The sequence below is a fragment of the Budorcas taxicolor genome, chromosome 12, assembly GCF_023091745.1.
Source record: "Budorcas taxicolor isolate Tak-1 chromosome 12, Takin1.1, whole genome shotgun sequence".
Lineage (NCBI taxonomy): Eukaryota > Metazoa > Chordata > Mammalia > Artiodactyla > Bovidae > Budorcas > Budorcas taxicolor.
In genome coordinates this window covers 84451525-84467037 of record NC_068921.1, presented here as the reverse complement: position 1 = coordinate 84467037, position 15513 = coordinate 84451525, and the positions used below count along the sequence as shown (strand labels likewise).

The 15513-nt window shown below is 49.3% G+C and overlaps 1 protein-coding gene across 1 annotated transcript in view; it reads right to left on the bottom strand.

Moving 5' to 3' along the window:
• Positions 1-15513, bottom strand: part of MYO16 (myosin XVI) — a 395654-nt gene that overhangs the window by 55541 nt on the left and 324600 nt on the right. The window contains exon 31 of the mRNA XM_052650218.1: positions 3588-4613. Coding sequence (XP_052506178.1) covers positions 3588-4613 — 1026 coding nt within the window. The remainder of the gene's footprint in view (positions 1-3587; positions 4614-15513) is intronic.

Below are 15513 nucleotides of genomic sequence, written 5' to 3'. Positions count from 1 at the left end.
TATCTCAAGAGAGACATCATTTTATCAACAAAGGTCTGTCCAGTCAAAGCTATGGTTTTCCCAGTGGTCAAGTACTGATGTGAGAGTTGGACTATAAAGAAAGCTGAGCGCTGAATAACTGATGCTTTTGAACTGTGGTGCTGGAGAAGATTCTTGAGAGTCCCTTGGCCATCAAGGAGATCCAGCCAGTCCATCCTAAAGGAAATCAGTCCTGAATGTTCCTCGGAAGGACTGATGCTGAAGCTGGAACTCCAATCCTTTGGCCACCTGATGTGAAGAGCTGACTCATTGGAAAAGACCCTGATACTTGAAAAGATTGAAGGCAGGAGGAGAAAGGGATGACAGAGGATGAGATGGTTGGATGGCATCACCAACTCAATGGATCTGAGTTTGAGTAAACTGGGAGTTGGTGATGGACAGGGAGGCCTGGCATGCTGCAGTCCATGGGGTTAAAAAGAGTCAGACATGACTGAGTGACTGAACTGGACTGAGGTGGCTCAGACGGTAAAGAATCTACCCACATGTGAGAGGCCTGAGTTTGATACCTGGTTCAGGAAGATTCCTTAGAGAAGGGAATGGCAGCCCTCTCCAGTATTCTTGCCTAGAGAATCCCATGGACAGAGGAGCCTGTCGGGCTACAGTTTATGGGGTCGCAAAGAGTCGGATACGACTGAGCGACTAACACACGTAATCTCTTCAAGGTCGCTCTCCAGAGAATCGAGGGGGAAGTTCTGGAACGCTCCGCAAATCTGTGGTACAATTTCCCCACATCACAACTGTCTAAGAAACGAGCTGCAATTAATTCAGGTGCCTAGAGGCAGAATTACCTGCCCGCTGTATTCTTTGGTAAGAAAGCTCTTTCAGATGAAGAGAAGAGTATTTTTAGATATAAAGAGGGTAAAGAAAAATATTTGTAATCTTTAAAGAAGTCCCAGGACTTCAGTAAATCATGAATAACAGCCATGCGATTCATTCAGAAGAAAATGGATTCCTGGCTCCTGGATCACAGTATGCAAACCTTAGTAATCATATAAGCAGCTCTGGTGATTAGCTCCAGTGTGATGACGTTTTTTTTCCCTTCCCAGTCTTCTCTTAAGCCCCTCCTGCATGCTAAAATAACTTGGATGATGCCATGAGGACATGCCCTGTGCTCTGCTCCAGGTGTTTCCCGAGTCACGAACCATCAGGATTCACAGGGTTCTCAGCCGCACAGCTGGACTCCAGGCACCTGGTGTGTGGGGACAAGCCTCTCTACTGCAGCTGTCTGTTACTGTGGCCGCTGTGCTGGGGCAGAAGCTGCCGATGCGGGCATTTGAAAGAAAGTCTTGAGTGGCTCCAGACACCTTTTCTAAGTGAAGAGCGTTTTGTAAAAGCCCACAGGAGGAAAATAGATGCTTTCTAATTTTAGAGTTGCACTAACGATGGTGTCCTTGAGGTTTTGATGCATGTTAGCAGGCACTGGTTAATGTCACCACGGGGAAATATAATTAGCATATCCGGGCACCCTGGCTGGAGACGTCTCTGCAGTCCTCCCTGCAAGTCCTAGACATCAGTTCAGTTCAGTTCAGTCGCTCAGTCCTGTCCGACTCTTTGCGACCCCATGAATCACAGCACACCAGGCCTCCCTGTCAATCACCAACTCCCGGAGTTCACTCAGACTCACGTCCATTGAGTCAGTGATGCCATCCAGCCATCTCATCCTCTGTCGTCCCCTTCTCCTCCTGCCCCTAATCTCTCCCAGCATCAGAGTCTTTTCCAATGAGTCAACTCTTCACATGAAGTGGCCAAAGTATTGGAGTTTCAGCTTTAGCATAAGTCCTTCCAAAGAACACCCAGGACTGATCTCCTTTAGAATGGACTGGTTGGATCTCCTTGCAGTCCAAGGGACTCTCAAGAGTAGACTTAGGGATTTCCAAAGGATTGCCACCTGTCTAGAAAATCATTAACTTCACTTTTCTGAATACATCCAAGAAGAATTCACCCAACTCTCATTGATAGTAAAAGGAGGCTTATGAGGTTTTCATAAACTTTTAGTTCCAAAAGCAAAGCAAACATTAACGTGTTGGTGTAATGCTTTTCTCTTAGAGTCTGTTTTGTTCCTTGGAATGAAACCTATGACTTGTGACATTCAAGCCATCCCCTACTTACAAGGACAATTTCATTTATTAATGACATAATTAAGAAGAAATGGCTAGCTAAACAGACAATTAGCTTATTAGTCTGAAGAGTAAACAAAGAGTAGGTTATTCACCCATTTGCTAAGTGTTCTTAGCCTTGACGTACTTTTCACTTATTGAGAACGTTTGCTAGGTTTTCTAGGGGTTTTTTTGTACCTCATCAGATGATGAAAGCCAACACAGCTATGTATTTTCTTTAGGAGAAAGAGCAGGTAAGCTGCTACTTCCAGTCCTACTATCTGGCATTAAGGAAGGTGCTTAACCTCCTTGCCCTGAAGTTTCCCATCTCTCTCAAGTAAGGATGCTCATAGTTGTCATCTGCATAATGGCATAATGACTGAGGGACCTGTTAACAGTTTTAAGAGAAGATGCTTTATATTCCTGCAGTTCACTTCCCAAATACAGAACGCTGGAAAATATTTTGGTTTCGTATAAAGGCCTTCAGATGCTTTTTGGAAGACGACTACGTTCTTTGTGGTTATTAAGTGAATCTGAGCCCAAAGGCAACCTCATCCGAAAGAGGCGAGCTACTTACAAGAGATCAACAAAACAAATTCTTAATGAGGTGTTTTGTTTTTTTTTTTTTTTGATAGCTACATTCTACTTTTATAGGGACACAAAATAAGTACTTTTTGATACAGGCAATGGCCTCTGGCTGCCACAGTCTAGCCCTGAGCTCACTGGGACTGGCTTGTCAACAGCTGAGCAGTTGAGATGCTCAGCCAGAAGATGCAGATAAGAACAAAACGGAGTGAAAATGGTCCTTGGGACCAGAAGGCAAATCATTCACCAGCAACAACAGTTGAAGAGGCTGGCCAGCTCCCCCGGGGAGGCTGCCTAGAGGCCTGAAGTTCCTGGGTACGGCTGTAGGAGGCAGGGGAGGGGGCCCCGGCAGTGGCTTTCCTGGGCTGGGCTTTGTACTGAGCGGTACTGAGCGTCAGGGAGTAACTGAGAAGTAATCACTCCAGAGGCAGGGAATGGAAGTGAGATGGCCAGCAAGGCGAGGGTGTTCGGGTAACCCGGGCAAAGGACAAAGATGTCCCAGAGGGACATCTCAATGTAACAGCACGTGGCAACTGCCATTTCCAAGTGATACCCGGATATTGTTAGCAACCGGAAGTCAGTGGCTCAAGCTGAGTTTTGCTCTGATGCCCGTCGTTTCACCAAGCTGTCTGAAGCCTGGGTTTAGTGCAATGTGCTTTTATACCATGAACTTGTGACTGCAAAATGGAAAGATGCATTCTTAACTACGTGACCATACCGGTTGCATATAAGATGATCTTAAAGCCGCTACCTGCTATGAAGGACCCCGCAGGGACCCCGCGCGTTCCTTAACACCGCATCCCTCTGCGCAGCCCCCCCACCCCCACATCGGGACCTGTCTCAGCGCGCTCAGTGCGCCAGACTCACCCTGGGGTTCGCGGATCCTCCTGCCCACCGCTGACCTCCGGAGCACGCTCCTGCCGGAGTTGAACAGGCTGGCCAGCTCGTCCAGGGGGCTGCCCAGAGCTCTGGAGTTCGGGGGGCTGTAGGGGGCCGGGGAGGGGGCGCCGGTGGTGGTGGCCTTCCTGGGCTCCCCTCGGGCCGTCTTTCCCGGAGAATACGGGGTTTTGGGGAGGGGGCTGCAGGGCGCGCCCGCGGGGGCTGAGGTGGACTTCGGGGGGACCCTGGGGGGCTCCGCGGGGGCCGCGAAGGGGAAGTGCAAGGGGGGCCGCGGGGTGGCGGGGGGCGCGGGCGGGGGCGTGGGGGGCGGGGAGCCTCCGTGCAGCCCCGCGAGCGCGGGGACGCCCGGGGACGCGGGCCGGTCGCCGTCCCCCTTGGGGGTTTTGGGGTGCTGGGGGGACAGGGGGCTGGAGCCCTCGGGCTGCACGGGGTACTTGAGGTTGGTCTCCAGCACCGGCAGCTTCTTCACCTCCAGGGGCGTCAAGGGCGACTCGTCGGACGCGGGGGAGCAGGTGGCCGGGGTCGGGGGGAACACGAGCAGCGGGGGCCGGTGCGCCAGCAGGTTGGGGAAGGGCGCGGGGATGCCGCTCGAGTCCCCGCCGGCGCCGCCTTCCTCGGGGACCGCGGGGGGCGACGCGGACACCGAGCCGGCGCCCGCCCCTCGGCCGCCCGTATCCCCGGGGGGCGCCCAGTACTTCATCTCCTCGTACACCGCCTCGGCCGGCTCGGGGCTGCCGGCGCGGCCCAGCATCTCGATGTAGACGGGCTCGGGCTCGGGCTCCGGGGGCGCGGGGGGCGCGGGGACCCCCGGGAGGCGCTGCGGGCCGCCCGCTCTGCGCCGCGCGCCCCCCGGCCCCGCCGCCCCCGGCCGGGCGCCCGAGATCTCCTCCGAGGAGCCGCTGAGCTTGGTGTGGGGGCTTCGCTTGGGCTTCCGAGGGGGGACCTTCTTCATGGTGCTGTAGTCGTCGCTGTGCGGCCGGGGCCGGGTGAGAGCTGGGCCAAGGACAGAGGGGGGGCCGGAGCGTCAGGGCGACCCAGGCCCCAACCCGCGCCGGCCTGCCCCCTCCAGGGGCCCCGTCCCCCCACGCCCCCAGGGCCCAGGTCTCCCCACACTCCCGGCAACTGCCCAGGAGAAAACCAGTTTTGGTCTTGAGGCTGGAGGACAACCACCACCCGTCAAGGAGGAGGTAAACTGGCCATAAGGAGGCCCAGGATGCCAGGGATGAAGGGCCTGGGATGCGGCGGGGAGGGCACCTCGCATCTCCCCTGGAGCCTGCTCACGTGAACCTGGGTTCTAAGGGCCTGACACTGAGGACTGAGGAGGACTGGCCCGACAGATCCTCAGGACTTCCAGGAGACTGGGGAGAAGGCGCAAATCAGAGACTTGGTGCCCCCTGGGTGTTTCCCATAGGAAATCCCCGGAAGCTGGGTTGTTCAAATAATCTAGGGCTTTCCCTGGTGAGTCAGTGGTAAAGAATTCACGCGCAGTGCAGGAGACACAGGAGACCTGGGTTCAATCCCTGGGCTGGGGAGAACCCCTGGAGAAGGAAATGGCAACACACTCCAGTATTCTTGCCTGGGAAATCCCATGGACAGAGGAGCCTGGCGGGCTACCGTCCATAAGGTCGCAAGAAGTTGGATATGACTGAAGCAACTGAGCAAGCATCCAGGCAAAATGAACACAATCCACCAATGAAAACAACTGCATGCACGGAGAGATCATCTTTCTAAAAAGAACTTTGTGAAAATGATGCCAAGAGTGAGTTTTACAATCAACCAACATACTTAAATGCTAACAATAGGGAAATCAAGAGTGTTATATTTCACTATGAACTTAAGCGGGAACTGAAGTTGGAAAGAAGGACTGTATTTAGAAAAACAAATGAGCATACTACTGTGTATTAGTCGCTCAGTCCTGTCCGACTGTTTGCAACCCTACATGGACGGTAGCCCGCCAGGCCCCTCTGTCCATGAAATAATCCAGGCAAGAATACTGGAGTGCGTTGCCATTTCCTCCTCCAGAGGATCTTCCCGAACCAGGGATCGAACCTGGGTCTCCTGCGTTGCAGGCGGACGCTTTACCATCTGCGCTACTAGGGAAGCCCAAGAGCATACTATTAGAACTAATTTTGAAAGAGGCAGAAAAACTATTTAAATATGACTCGTAACATTTATTAAAGTCAAAAATTCTAAAAGTCCTTTTCCTAATATTTTTACTCTAAATTATAGTAGATTTTATTGACTACAATTTCTCTGGAAACTGAGATGCTAATTTTAGAAAATTACATACAGTTCTGCTGAAATATCAAAACTTCTCAAAAATTGTGAACTGTTTTACCAATTTGGTATTGTGCTAATCTGTAGGAAGTCTTGATCTAAATAAGCACATCTAATTTTGCTGAGTTCCTGAGTTATTTAAGGCAGGCAGCCAGGGTTTTCTGTCATTATGACTGCACATGTGAGCATCTCCACCTCACTTTGGGGGCAACAACTCCACTTTTAGGGTTAAAATGAAAGGCTCTGGAGTCAGACTTGCATTCAAATGCCAGGAGGACCAGCATTTCACGCTGTCATTCATTTGGTCGTGTGTTTAACCAAAATTTATTAAGACACATTAGTGAACACACAGAAAACGTTCCCTGCCTTCCCCTGCCCTCTTAGCTGAGTCAGAGAACTAAAAAAAGAAAAAAGTTAATTCTAATTCTATAGCAATTAGAACATGATATATATTATGAGGTGGGAAAATACAGGCCATAAGAAAAGGTCACAGAATTGTGTGTGTGTGTGTGCTTGTGGTTGTGGCATTCATGCAAATTATAATTTTAGAAGACCTCTTGGTCACATCCCTCTAAGCTTCAGTATGTGAAAGTCGCTCAGTCGTGTCCGACTCTTTGCCTCCCCATGGATAGACAGTCCATGGAATTCTCCAGGCCAGAATACTGGAGGGGGTAGCCTTTCCCTTCTCCAGGGGATCTTCCCAACCCAGGGGTTGAACCCAGGTCTCCCACACTGCAGGCGGATTCTTCACCAGCAGAGCCACCAGGGAGGCCCAAGAATGCTGGAGTGGGGAGCCTGTGCCTTACTCCAGCGGATCTTCCCGACCCAGGAATGAAACTGGGTTCTCCTGCACTGCAGGCGGATTATTTACAACTGAGCTATCAGGGAAGCTTCAGTATAGGCATGCATAAAATGGTGATATCAGTAATTATCTCAGAGAAATAAAATGGTGTATGCAAAGGGCTTAGTTCAGATGCTGGCACTTTGTAAACATGAAACAAATGGGAGACATCCAGACGAGAATGGAAAAGAACAAAGTTAATTTTCTAACTCAATGGACATCTTTGGAGGCCAGTATTATACAGGGTTCATCAAAGCAGCCAACTTTTAAGAGCAGAAAATACCCCCAAATGCACAATTCTGTAATTAATGCACGTTATCCTGAAGGCTTTCAATGCGCTAAAGCACAGCAACTCATAAGCTTCTCCCAGAAAGTTAATGAACCAAACGAAATTTTAACATTAGTATTAGAGAGTTGTTCTGAAGATCTGAATAATTTAAAGGATGTGTGGCAGACTGTATTTTCCAAAATTGCCTTCAACAATATTCTTAGTCCCTGCTGCTCTTCCAGAGCCTGGAAGCTAGAAGGACCTCTGTGCTGGTCCCATGGATAGAACATGGTGAAAGGAACGCCGTGCCTCCGCTGAGGCTGACTGGGCCGGCGCAGCCCTGCTGGCTCCTCCTCTCTTGGGACACGGGTCTCGGTGGCCCTGATCTCTGCGGGAGATGTCTGCAGACGCTGAAGCGGCCCTGCTGAGGGGAGGCCGGACAGAGGAGAGGACGGCACCCTCTGCCCCAGGCCTCAGCTGTCTGCGATTCCCCAGCCCAGACTCCAGAGGCCCAAAGACCTGAGCCTGTGGGCTGTCCCGGCCCGCAGCCGTCTAAGTGCAGCTGGGAGACAGCTTGCAGGAGAGAGAGAGACAGACAGAGAAAGAGACAGAGAGACAGACAGAGAGAGAGACACAGAGAGAGAGAGAGACAGAGAGAGAGAAGGGCAGAGAGACAGAGAGACAGAGAGAAAGAGGACAGAGAGACAGAGAGAGAGAGAGAGACAGAGAGACAGACAGAGAGAGAGACAGAAAGACAGACAGAAAAAGAGACAGAGAGAGAAGGACAGAGAGAGAGACAGACAGAGACAGAGAGACAAATAGAGAGACAGAGACAGAGAGACAGAGAGACAGAGACAGAAAGAGAGACAGAGAGACAGAGACAGAGAGACAGAGAGAGAGAGACAGAGACAGAGAGAGACAGAGAGAGAGACAGAGAGAGACAGAGAGACAGAGAGACAGGGACAGAAAGAGAGACAGAGAGACAGAGAGACAGACAGAGAGAGAGAAGGACAGAGAGACAGAGAGAAAGAGACAGACAGAGAGAGAGAGACAGAAAAAGAGACAGAGACAGAGAGAGAGACAGAGAGACAGAGAGACAGACAGAGACAGAGAGATAAAGAGACAGAGATAGACAGAGAGACAGAGACAGAGAGAGACAGAGAGAGAGACAGAGAGACAGAGTGAGAGAAGGACAGAGAGACAGAGAGAAAGAGACAGAGAGACAGAGAGACAGAGAGACAGAGAGAGACAGAGAGACAGAGACAGAGAGAGACAGAGAGAGAGACAGAGAGAGACAGAGAGACAGAGACAGAGAGAGACAGAGAGACAGAGAGACAGGGACAGAAAGAGAGACAGAGAGACAGAGAGACAGACAGAGAGAGAGAAGGACAGAGAGACAGAAAGAAAGAGACAGACAGAGAGAGAGAGACAGAAAAAGAGACAGAGACAGAGAGAGAGACAGAGAGACAGAGAGACAGACAGAGACAGAGAGATAAAGAGACAGAGATAGACAGAGAGACAGAGACAGAGAGACAAATAGAGAGACAGAGGCAGAAAGAGAGACAGAGAGACAGACAGAGAGACAGACAGAGACAGAGAGACAGAGAGAGAGATGGACAGAGAGATAGAGACAGAGAGACAGAGAAGAGACAGAGAGAGACAGAGACAGAGACAAATAGAGATAGAGAAGAGACAGAGAGAGACAGAGAGACAGACAGAGACAAAGAGAGAGACAGAGAGAGAAGGACAGAGAGACAGAGACAGAGAGACAGGGACGGAGAGATAGAGAGAGAGAGACAGACAGGGAGACAGAGACAGAGAAGAGACAGAGACAGAAAGACAGAGAGAGAGACAGAGAGACAAATAGACAGAGAGAGACAGAGACAGAGACAGAGAGAGAGAGAGAGAGACTGACAGAGACAGAGAAGAGAAAGAGACAGAGAGAAAGACAGAGAGAGACAGGGAGGCAGACAGAGACAGAGAGAGACACAGAGAGAGACAGACTGACAGAGACAGACACACACAGAGGGAGGGAGCAGAATGGTAGTCTTCGTCATTTTAAGGCAGTAAAGTTTGGAGAGGTTTGTTGCATCACAGCAGACAGCTACTGCAGATGCTGGAATCTGGAGAGCAGCGCTACTATTCACAAGAAACCCAGACTTTAAAAGCTAGGCAGGAGCCTTGGGAAACAGGAGAAATCTTGACGGTACTGTTAGCAGAAGTGTGACCTTCAGGAAAGCCCCCGGTGAGATTTAAAGGAAAGTGAGGAAGATGCTGGATGTGGAAGGAAACATGGCCGGTTTTACACCTTTGTGGAACGCTTAGCAACCCTGTCACCTGCAGTAACGTGGGGACTAGACAACACGCGTAAGGAGCCGGATGGTCTACGATGGGCCTCGTACAGTGCGTGGGAGTGGACTCCTGGATCCCTCGACTTTCCCGGGGGAAACACAGGAATAAAGCGATCAGCTAAAGAAAGGACCAACCACTAACTAAAGGAGCCTGGGATTTCTTGAGTTTGAAAATAAAATGGTTTCTCACTGGGCCATCCAGATAGCAGATAACTCTGAAGTTAAGAAATGCCTGGTAAGCAGAGATTAAATCCGGGGCATTTTCAGGAAAATATGATCTGCAGATGAAGCCAAGGTCGTAACTATGAACCACTTTATTAAGACCCAAGAGAGACTCGAGGTGGTGTTTCATGGATCCTTTCAAAGAAACAGAACCACAAGACACTCTAAGAATATTAGAACCATATATATGAGATATATAACCATATAATATAAGGACCACAGTCTAAGAATATTAAGGGTATTGCCCTACAGAAATCTTTCAGGAAAAAAAAAAAAGGTAGAGAGAAGGTTATCTTAAAGAGATTTGTAAATGTGGCTTTGACTAAAGGAGTGGAATTTGATTCATAGGAAACTCAACAAAGTTTTTAAGGGAATCCTATCAGCATGCAATGAAAAAGGAAGCGTCAGTACAAGATAAAGAGGTTCTGGTGCCTCAGAGTTCTGTGAGCAGGAATCAGGCTGAGGAAATGACCACCACCCCCCCCCCCCCCCCCGAAAACAGGAGTAGCCTCTTGTAGACTAGGGAATAATATCCTAACGTAAGCCAAGATTCCCGAGCATGGATCAAATGGCCATGGAAAATACTTTTTGGGCACCAGGACTGAATCCTAACCAAGGCATGAGCAGCATGCTCGTTGTGGGGAGAACAGGTAACCTGCCTTCAATAGTTAAGGACAGTCCTAGAGGGGCTGCCCACCTAAGGAGCCTGGTCTGAGCAGCTGGGATACGAGGACCGGATGTACACGGGGGGATCTGGAACTGGGATTTGGGCTTGACAGTGGGGTGAGGCTTTGGGGAGTTCAAGGGAGGGGTGAGTGCATCTTTGAAGCTGAAGCTCCAATACTTTGGCCACCTGATGTGAAGAGCTGACTTATTTAAAAAGACCCTGGTGCTGGGAAAGATTGAGGGCAGGAGGAGAAGGGGACGACAGAGGACGAGATGGTTGGATGGCATCACTGACTCAACGGATATGGATTTGGGTGAACTCCTGGAGTTGGTGATGGACAGGGAGGCCTGGTGTGCTGCAGTTCATGGGGTTGAAAAGAGTTGGACATGACTGAGCGACTGAACTGAACTGCGTGCATCTTCCCTGGAGGAGGAAATGGCAACCCACTCCAAGATGCTTGCCTGGAGGATCCCATGGATGGAGTTGCCGGGCGGGGTACCATCCCTGGGATGGCAAAGTCGGACACAACTGGGTGACTGAGCATGGACCCGGATGTGAGTGCAGCTTGCGTGTGGGAGCGATGTCAGCTGTTTCGTCCACAGTCACAGGTGGTCTGTGTTTCCCAAAACTTGGCCACAGTCGAGCTCCCAGTCCCATCAAGAGGGAGAATCTGTTTGGCCTGTGTGTACTCAGTTGTGTCCAACTCTTGTGACCCCGTGGACTGTGGCCCACCAAGTCCTCTGTCCATAGGATTCTCCAGGCGAGAATATTGGAGCGGGTTGCCATTTCCTCTTCCAGGGGATCTTCCCGGCCCAGGGGTCGAACCCACGTGTCCTGCAAGTCTGCTATAGTGCAGGTGGATTCTTTATACCTTGGAGCCACCGGGGAAGCCCCAGAATCTACTTTATCTTTCCTAAACCCGGGTGAGCCTTTGGGACTGCCTGGTGGATGGAAGTGGTGGAACTGATGCTGTGTAACTTCCAAGGCAGGCTCATCAAAGGGAATAAACTGACCACCGGGTGTTCTCTTTCCTGGACCACATGCCTTGGACGTGCTGACTGTCCGTGTAAGAAGCCCAGCCACCTTGAAGCTGTCATGCTGCACTAACCAGGTGGAGAGACCCCCTAGACACAGAGACAGCCAAACAGTCCCAGTCCTTAGACATTTGGGGGCCCCTGGAGGTGCAAGTGACCGGCTTCCAGACGACTGCAGTTCCCACCTGTGGCTTCATGGAGGACCCTGAGTGACAGCCCCTCATGGAGATGAGCCCAGATCCTGAGACAGTAATAAAATGATCAGGCTCAGATGCCGGTGCTGAGAGCTGCCCAAGAAAACCTGTCCTGTGCAGCTTCACCATCCGGTGGTCACTGTGTTGGGGAGAATGTCAGCTCGCTGGGTTTAGAAACTCAGCTTCTTGGGAAAAGCTCTCCGTTGGGAGCTTCTCAGCAAAGAAAAAGTGAAGTCACTGCCCGTTCTTCCCTTCCTGGTGTCTGTTTGCAAAGAACAATCCTAGACTTCTAAAAATCGTACTTTCAAATAGTTGGCTCTCACTTGTTAATAGTTTGCAAACACATGTTAAAATTTACTGGCTCATAAAATTGTTTCCAGCTTTTCAAGCACAAAGATAGTGTGAAAAAAAAAAAAAAAAAGAAGCGCTGGCCAGACGACCATGTTTACTGGATGAAAACCTCTAGGAAAGGAACGTGTTAAGAAGCACAGGACTGGGCATAAAGGAGTCTACTTCAGGGTGACCTAACTACCTGCTTCTCTGTGATTTTTGACCTTCACTCTCTGATCACGTCTATTTTCACTCTACAGCCTTCTGAGTTCTTCAGCAACTTTGTTTCATAAAAGAAAAGAACTTGAACTTGATTTGTGGTCTTGTTCTTGTGAATGGTGTTCACACAACATTTCAAGCAGTGATCAGATTTCCCTCCTATCTTTTGCAGAAGACAGATAATGGTGTGATACGGTACCAGGTACAGAAACACAGCATTCCCCTTGTGGTAAAAACGTGAATTTGAAATGAGTGCTAATATACTCTAGCGCCACCACAAAAAGCCTCTGGGTACTTGGGGTGAATCAGCATAGACTCTCTGAGTTCAGGGCTTCCCTGGTGGCTCAGATGGTGGAGAATCTGCCTGCAATGCAGGAGACCTGGGTTGGATCCTTGGGTCGGGAAGATCCCCTGGAGGAGGGCATGCCAATCCACTCCAGTGTTCGGGCCTGGAGAATTCCACGGACAGTCCTGGAGAGCTACAGTCCATGGGGTCGCAAAGAGCTGGATACGACTGAGTGACCCACACTTTCACTTTCTCTGAGTAAAGTCCCCTCATGGTGCAGCACATAAAGAATCTGCCTACAATGCAGGAGACACAGAAGTTGTAGGTTCGATCCCTGGGTCGGGAATATCCCCTGGAAGAGGGCATGGCAACCCACTCCAGTAGTCTTGCCTGGAGAATCCCATGGACAGAGGAGCCTGATGGAACACAGTCCAGGTGGTCACAAAAAGTAGGATATGACTGAACGACTAGAGACACAGGCATGCTTCCCCAGCATCTTTACTTTGAGAGTTATATATGTTCAATTGAGCATAAGTGTTTAGAAGGTTCATGAAAAATTTTTAAATGTACAAAAAAAATATTTTTTCTCTTTAAACAAATGAAAAGTTGAAAAAAAAATCAGTGCTGTCGGTAATGCCATATACAATGGTAACGAGGAACCTGGACATTGTCCTACTGAGTGAAGTAAGTCAGACAGAGAAAGACAAGTATCACACGATGTCACTGATATATGGACTCTGAAAAAAAGGGCACACGTGAACTTACCTATAACACGGAAGTAGGCTTACAGAGTGGCAGGAGACAGACTCACGATTTCCAAGGTGGTAAGCAGCAGGGGCAGGGGTAAATTGGGAGATTGGAGTTGACATACACACACTGCTGCTGCTGCTGCTGCTAAGTCACGTCAGTCGTGTCCAACTCTGTGCGACCCCCATAGATGGCAGCCCACCAGGCTCCCCTGTCCCTGGGATTCTCCAGGCAAGAACACTGGAGTGGGTTGCCATTTCCTTCTCCAATGCATGAAAGTGAAAAGTGAAAGTGAAGTTGCTCAGTCGTGTCCGACTCAGTGATCCCAGGGACTGCAGCCTACCAGGCTCCTCCGTCCATGGGATTTTCCAGGCAAGAGTACTGGAGTGGGGTGCCATTGCCTTCTCCCCCCACACACAATACTGTATATAAAGAGATAACTAATAAAGATCTACCGTATAGTACAGGGAACTCTACTCAATACTCTGTAATGACCCATCATGGGAAAAGAATCTAAAAAAGAGTGGCTATGTGGATACATATAATTGATTCACTTGGCTGTACACCTGAAACTAAGACGGCTTGTAAATATACTATATTCCAGTTAAAAAAAAACAATCAGTGCTGTCTGATCGACTTTTGTGACGATAAGAAATTTCCCACCAGCAGCTCTTGAGTCCTTGGCACTGATGACTGAGAAACTGAACCTCTAGACTTTACTTACTTGTAATCATTTTAAACTTAAATAGCCACTAGTGGTGAGTGGGCACTTCCTGGACCCCTTCGGCTCCTGTGATGATGGCGTCAGGAGGACCAGGGCCACTGCTGATGGGTGGCGTGCTAGACGCTGTGGATGGGAGCGAGTGAGCCTGAGTCCTAGAGCGACAAATGCCAGCCAGCCCACCTGCTCCGCCCAATCAGCCAGGTTAATTCCCTGATCTTTAAAGACCCACTTAACACACACTGTTGAACGCAGGGATTCACCTGGAGCCTCAGGAGACATGTGATGGCTGTCAAGCCCGCAGGATTAAGGAAGAAGCGCTAATGTGGATCGTGAAGAAGCAGCGGGTTTATGGACTGGCCTTGCCGCTACGATGCGAGTTCCCCCAGGGTGGGCCTCAGTGGGGAGACACCAGAGGCATCTCAGAGCCGCCTGTGGGCTGAGATTATATTCCAAGAACCTATAATTTATATAAAAGTCTTGCAAATCTAATGATATCACAGCACGTTTTTTAAACAGGCAGCATTTAGCAGCTTTCTGATTCTCCATGTAGAAGGAATCGCAGAGCTTTAGACCTGGGGTCTTTCTTGCTTCCTCTTCATTAATTTTTTTTTTTCCTGTCATTTGCTTTTATGTATATTTTTATCTCCTGTGGTTCTTAACTAACATTTTTAAATGGACATTTGCTTTTTGCTGCACATAGGAGAGACTTTCAACTGTAGCCTCAACATTTTGCCTCCTTTCCCAACTGTGTGACAAGTTGGCACCTGACTTCTCCAAATTCTCAATTCCAGGGCAGCTAGACTTCTCATGTACACACAAACGGAAAGCATGTTTAGGCTTTACAGGCTACTGCAAGGCCTGTTTATACAAATGAATAGAGTTCATGGATGGTGTTCAGATTTGGTTGGGGCTCCATCTTATATACAAGATTGCAAATTTTCCATCTTGTGTAGTATTTTTTTTTTTCAATTTATGACGCTGTCTTGAGTCTGTGTTTTACATTTTCCCATCTCATTGTGCTGTGCTGTGCTAAGTTGCTTCAGTTATATGACTCTTTGTGACCCAATGGACCATAAGCTACCAGGCTCCTCTGTCCATGGGATTCTCCAGGCAAGAGTACTGGAGTGGGTTGTCATGCCCTCCTCCAGAGGATCTTCCCAATCCAGGGATCGGACCTGCATCTCTTATGTCTCCTGCATTGGCAGGCCAGTTCTTTGCCCCTGGGAAGCTCCTCCCGTCTCATTAGGCTTAGCCTTTTAGATGTTGCTCTTCCTTTCCTCACATATCCCCCCGGCCCCAGTTTCAGTTCAACCGCAGTGATCTGCTCTATAATCCACTGTAGAAACCTGCAATTCATACTGGTGAGGCGGAACCTGATCTGCCTTCTCAGGGAGCATATTTACGACTTGCAGAGACTGTAAGACCCTTCTAGTTTGTCTCGTATGCTGGGAAGAAGAGGAGAAGGGCTTGTTCCTTCGGAAGGCCTTCTCATTCTATTTATGTTCACATCTAAATCCGCCTGAAGGCTCTCCTCCAGACGGTTTCTCTCATATTTTTGCTCTGTCCCTTATTATCATGATGCTGAAAACACACATTTGTCCTCTTCTCCCCAAAGTAATGAATTTCTCCTTCATCTCCATCTAAGCTTTACTGTAACGTGACTAGTACATGACAACAGCAGGTAAAAAAAAAAAAAATTCTCCTGAAGATCTATTCTTTCTAAAGTAACAGAT